This window comes from Triticum urartu, chromosome 1A, assembly GCF_056163025.1.
Source record: "Triticum urartu cultivar PI428250 chromosome 1A, HENAU_Tu73, whole genome shotgun sequence".
NCBI classification, from domain to species: domain Eukaryota; kingdom Viridiplantae; phylum Streptophyta; class Magnoliopsida; order Poales; family Poaceae; genus Triticum; species Triticum urartu.
In genome coordinates this window covers 410,308,672-410,311,464 of record NC_141873.1, presented here as the reverse complement: position 1 = coordinate 410,311,464, position 2,793 = coordinate 410,308,672, and the positions used below count along the sequence as shown (strand labels likewise).

The 2,793-nt window shown below is 50.4% G+C and overlaps 1 protein-coding gene across 1 annotated transcript; it reads left to right on the top strand.

Moving 5' to 3' along the window:
• The first annotated feature begins 1,781 nt into the window (after window positions 1–1,781).
• LOC147991465 (E3 ubiquitin-protein ligase SINA-like 7) lies at window positions 1,782–2,181 on the top strand. Its single transcript, XM_087538680.1, has 2 exons — window positions 1,782–1,916; window positions 1,999–2,181. Exons 1-2 carry the CDS (start codon window positions 1,782–1,784, stop codon window positions 2,179–2,181), a joined length of 318 nt encoding a protein of 105 aa, XP_087394806.1.
• The last annotated feature ends 612 nt before the right edge of the window (window positions 2,182–2,793 follow it).

Sequence of the window (2,793 nt, the reverse complement as noted above, 5' to 3'; positions counted from 1 at the left end):
AATAGATCTGTTCCTTATCCAGTTTGTACTGCGTTTTCCCATTATTTCCCTTTTCAGCCAAGAGACCGGTTGGGTATCCGGTCTCTACTACTTTCACCATATTATTTCCTCTTTGAATGAAGTCCTAGATTCATGCTACAACATTCCCCCTTTCTTTGTTGTTTGAACAAAGCCCTAGATTCCAATGCATGAAGTAGCTTTACCTCTAATAATACTAAAAAATTAGGTGGCTTTGGAAGAGCTGATGGGAGTAGAAAAAGATGCACATGCAGACACGTGGGGAGCTGGGGCAGTAGAGCAAGGCCGCTTTCCAAGAACTTATACCTGAGGGTCACCGGGATGTCGGCGGCGGCAGGTCGGATCTGCGGACAATACGGCAGGGAAGAAGGGCCGGAGGACCTCCCGAGCCAGCGCTGTGTCGGAGAGAACGACACGGGCAGAGGATTGGGCCCCTCCGGCAGCTGTGGGTTTCCTACCTCGGCGGCGATGACCGCGTTTACGATGCACCTTTTAGTCCTCTACACACACCGGCCGAAGGGATCCGGCCGGATCTGTGACCAGTGGTGAGCAGAGAGAAAATGTCGCTACCGATGTCTTGTTTATATCTGGAGAGGATGAGAGAATGAACAGAGCAACCCTAGTAAAGCAAGCGCTCAGGCCCCTGCGTCCATATATAGTGGAGTGATTATCTTTTTTCTCTCCACAACAAGCGTTTCAATTTGTGTACGTGGCATTAAAGAAAAAACTCTCTATTTAAGGTGACTACTGTACGACTCCTACTTACTACTACTAGTAGTACTACAGTATTGTTCACCTGTGCTCCCCGCCCCTCCATTCATTGAACAACCCCACGGGTGAATAAACATACATTACTTACTGTATTTATATAGAACGAACAAGCTCGAACTATTTTCGCGTAGTTAAAAGTTGAGGGCGGGGCTTTTCCCGGGCAGTACGCGCGGCAGTTTTCGAGTAGGCGGTTTGACAGAGAGGCGAGGAGGGTGAGCGAGTGGGGCTGTGCGATTTGACGGCGCGTTACTCCTGGAAAGACTTGTGATATGACCACTCACTATAGTCATGAATTACTGGCGCTCCGACCAGGGTGATGCCCCCCTTCCATTCCGCGCTCTAATCTGGTGCATGACACATCGACCCGGATGCTGGCGGCCACATAGCATGGAGCCGACCCCAATGATTTTAAGCTTACAGGCACGGTACATGCTATCCTAGACTACTCTACACATGAAACTGCCACACGAGCATCCGGGCTGCGCTTGGCTCTTTGCCTCTTCGGGAAGTCGAACAATGATGGAGTACTACTGCACTGGAGGAGTACTACAGTATGCTTCTGGCCATCTGACACCGATTGAATTGCTGCATGTCCACCGCTTGCGGGAGGGAGAGCGTGTAGCGAAAGCTTCTCCTAGTCTTTCCAGCCACCACGCTCATGGGCGAGGGAGGGACGCTCCTGCCTTTGCGTGTATGACAGGTGGGCCCAACAGGTGTGTGGCCAACCTGTCATATAGCCAAAGGCAGGTGCAGTTAAGTCGGCAAGGGAGAGGATAATCAAACTTCTTATTGATGTACGAGTTGACGCGACACATCAAAGCACTACACTCGATATATTTCAATAATTTGCGTTTACCGATGCATTAATTACAACGCATGCATGCATGCCATGACTCTCCTTTTGATACTTGCATGTGTTGATTTAATGCACCTTGAAGTATTATAAAATATGTGACGGTAAAGCTTTGTAATACCCCGGTCCAAGTTGAGAGATGGTTGTGCACGGGGAGGGCGAGATCATGCAGACCGAACAGGTCCCGATGATGGAGCTCTCTAAGGTCTCGATGGACCTCACCGTGCTCCACTGCCCCTTGTGCCTCCGCCCCTTGACGCCTCCAGTGTATGAGGTTCGAATACACCTCGTCCGTTCGGCTGATTGACCAAGCTGCAAGTTTCTTGATTGATGTGATGTTCGATTGATTTTTACAGTGCAAGGGAGGGCACCTGGCCTGCGTGGACTGCCGCGTCGAGCGCCCCGGGAACCAGCGGCAGTGCCAGAAGTGCGAGCGCGGCGGTGGCTTTGACGTGCGGGACACGGTGGTGGACTCCGTCCTTTCGTCGGTGAGGGTGGAGTGCCCGCATGAAGGCTGTGGGCAATACGTCACTTACTAAGTCAATTTTCTCTTAATACTTGCATGCAATGATTTAATGCACCTTGGAATCTGAACATGTGTTGGGGAACAACCAAATTGAGCCTTATAAAATGGAAAAACTAAAATTTTGAGATAAGCCCTATACAACCGGAAAGGAGAGAGTAGAAAAAGAAGTACTCAATCCGGGAATAGTGCCGCACTTCGAAACTTGAACCGTCAATAAATTTTGAGCTTGCGTCTCGTCACATGCCAAATTACTCCTCACTATATTGAATTGCAAACCTGATCACACCGATCACAACCTAAACGGTTTCCCACTTAGGAGTGTATTAGTACTCGGTTATAAATACTAGTATGCCAAGATGACTGCGCATTCCTCCTCAACTCCTCATCGACAAAAACAAACAAGCCATTCAGCATCCTTCCCTTGCGTCTGACATGGCCAGCGTGAGTTCTGGGTCGAGAGATTGCCACCAGGGAGAGGCGAGCATGGAAGCGGAAGCATGATAGATGTCCCGCCTCGTTGCGAGAGTAGCCGACATGTCCCGCCGCGCGGAAGTAGCAGCACAGAGGTCCCGCCACGCCGCTGAAGCAGCACAGAGGTCCCGCCGCACCGTCGATGTAGCAGACT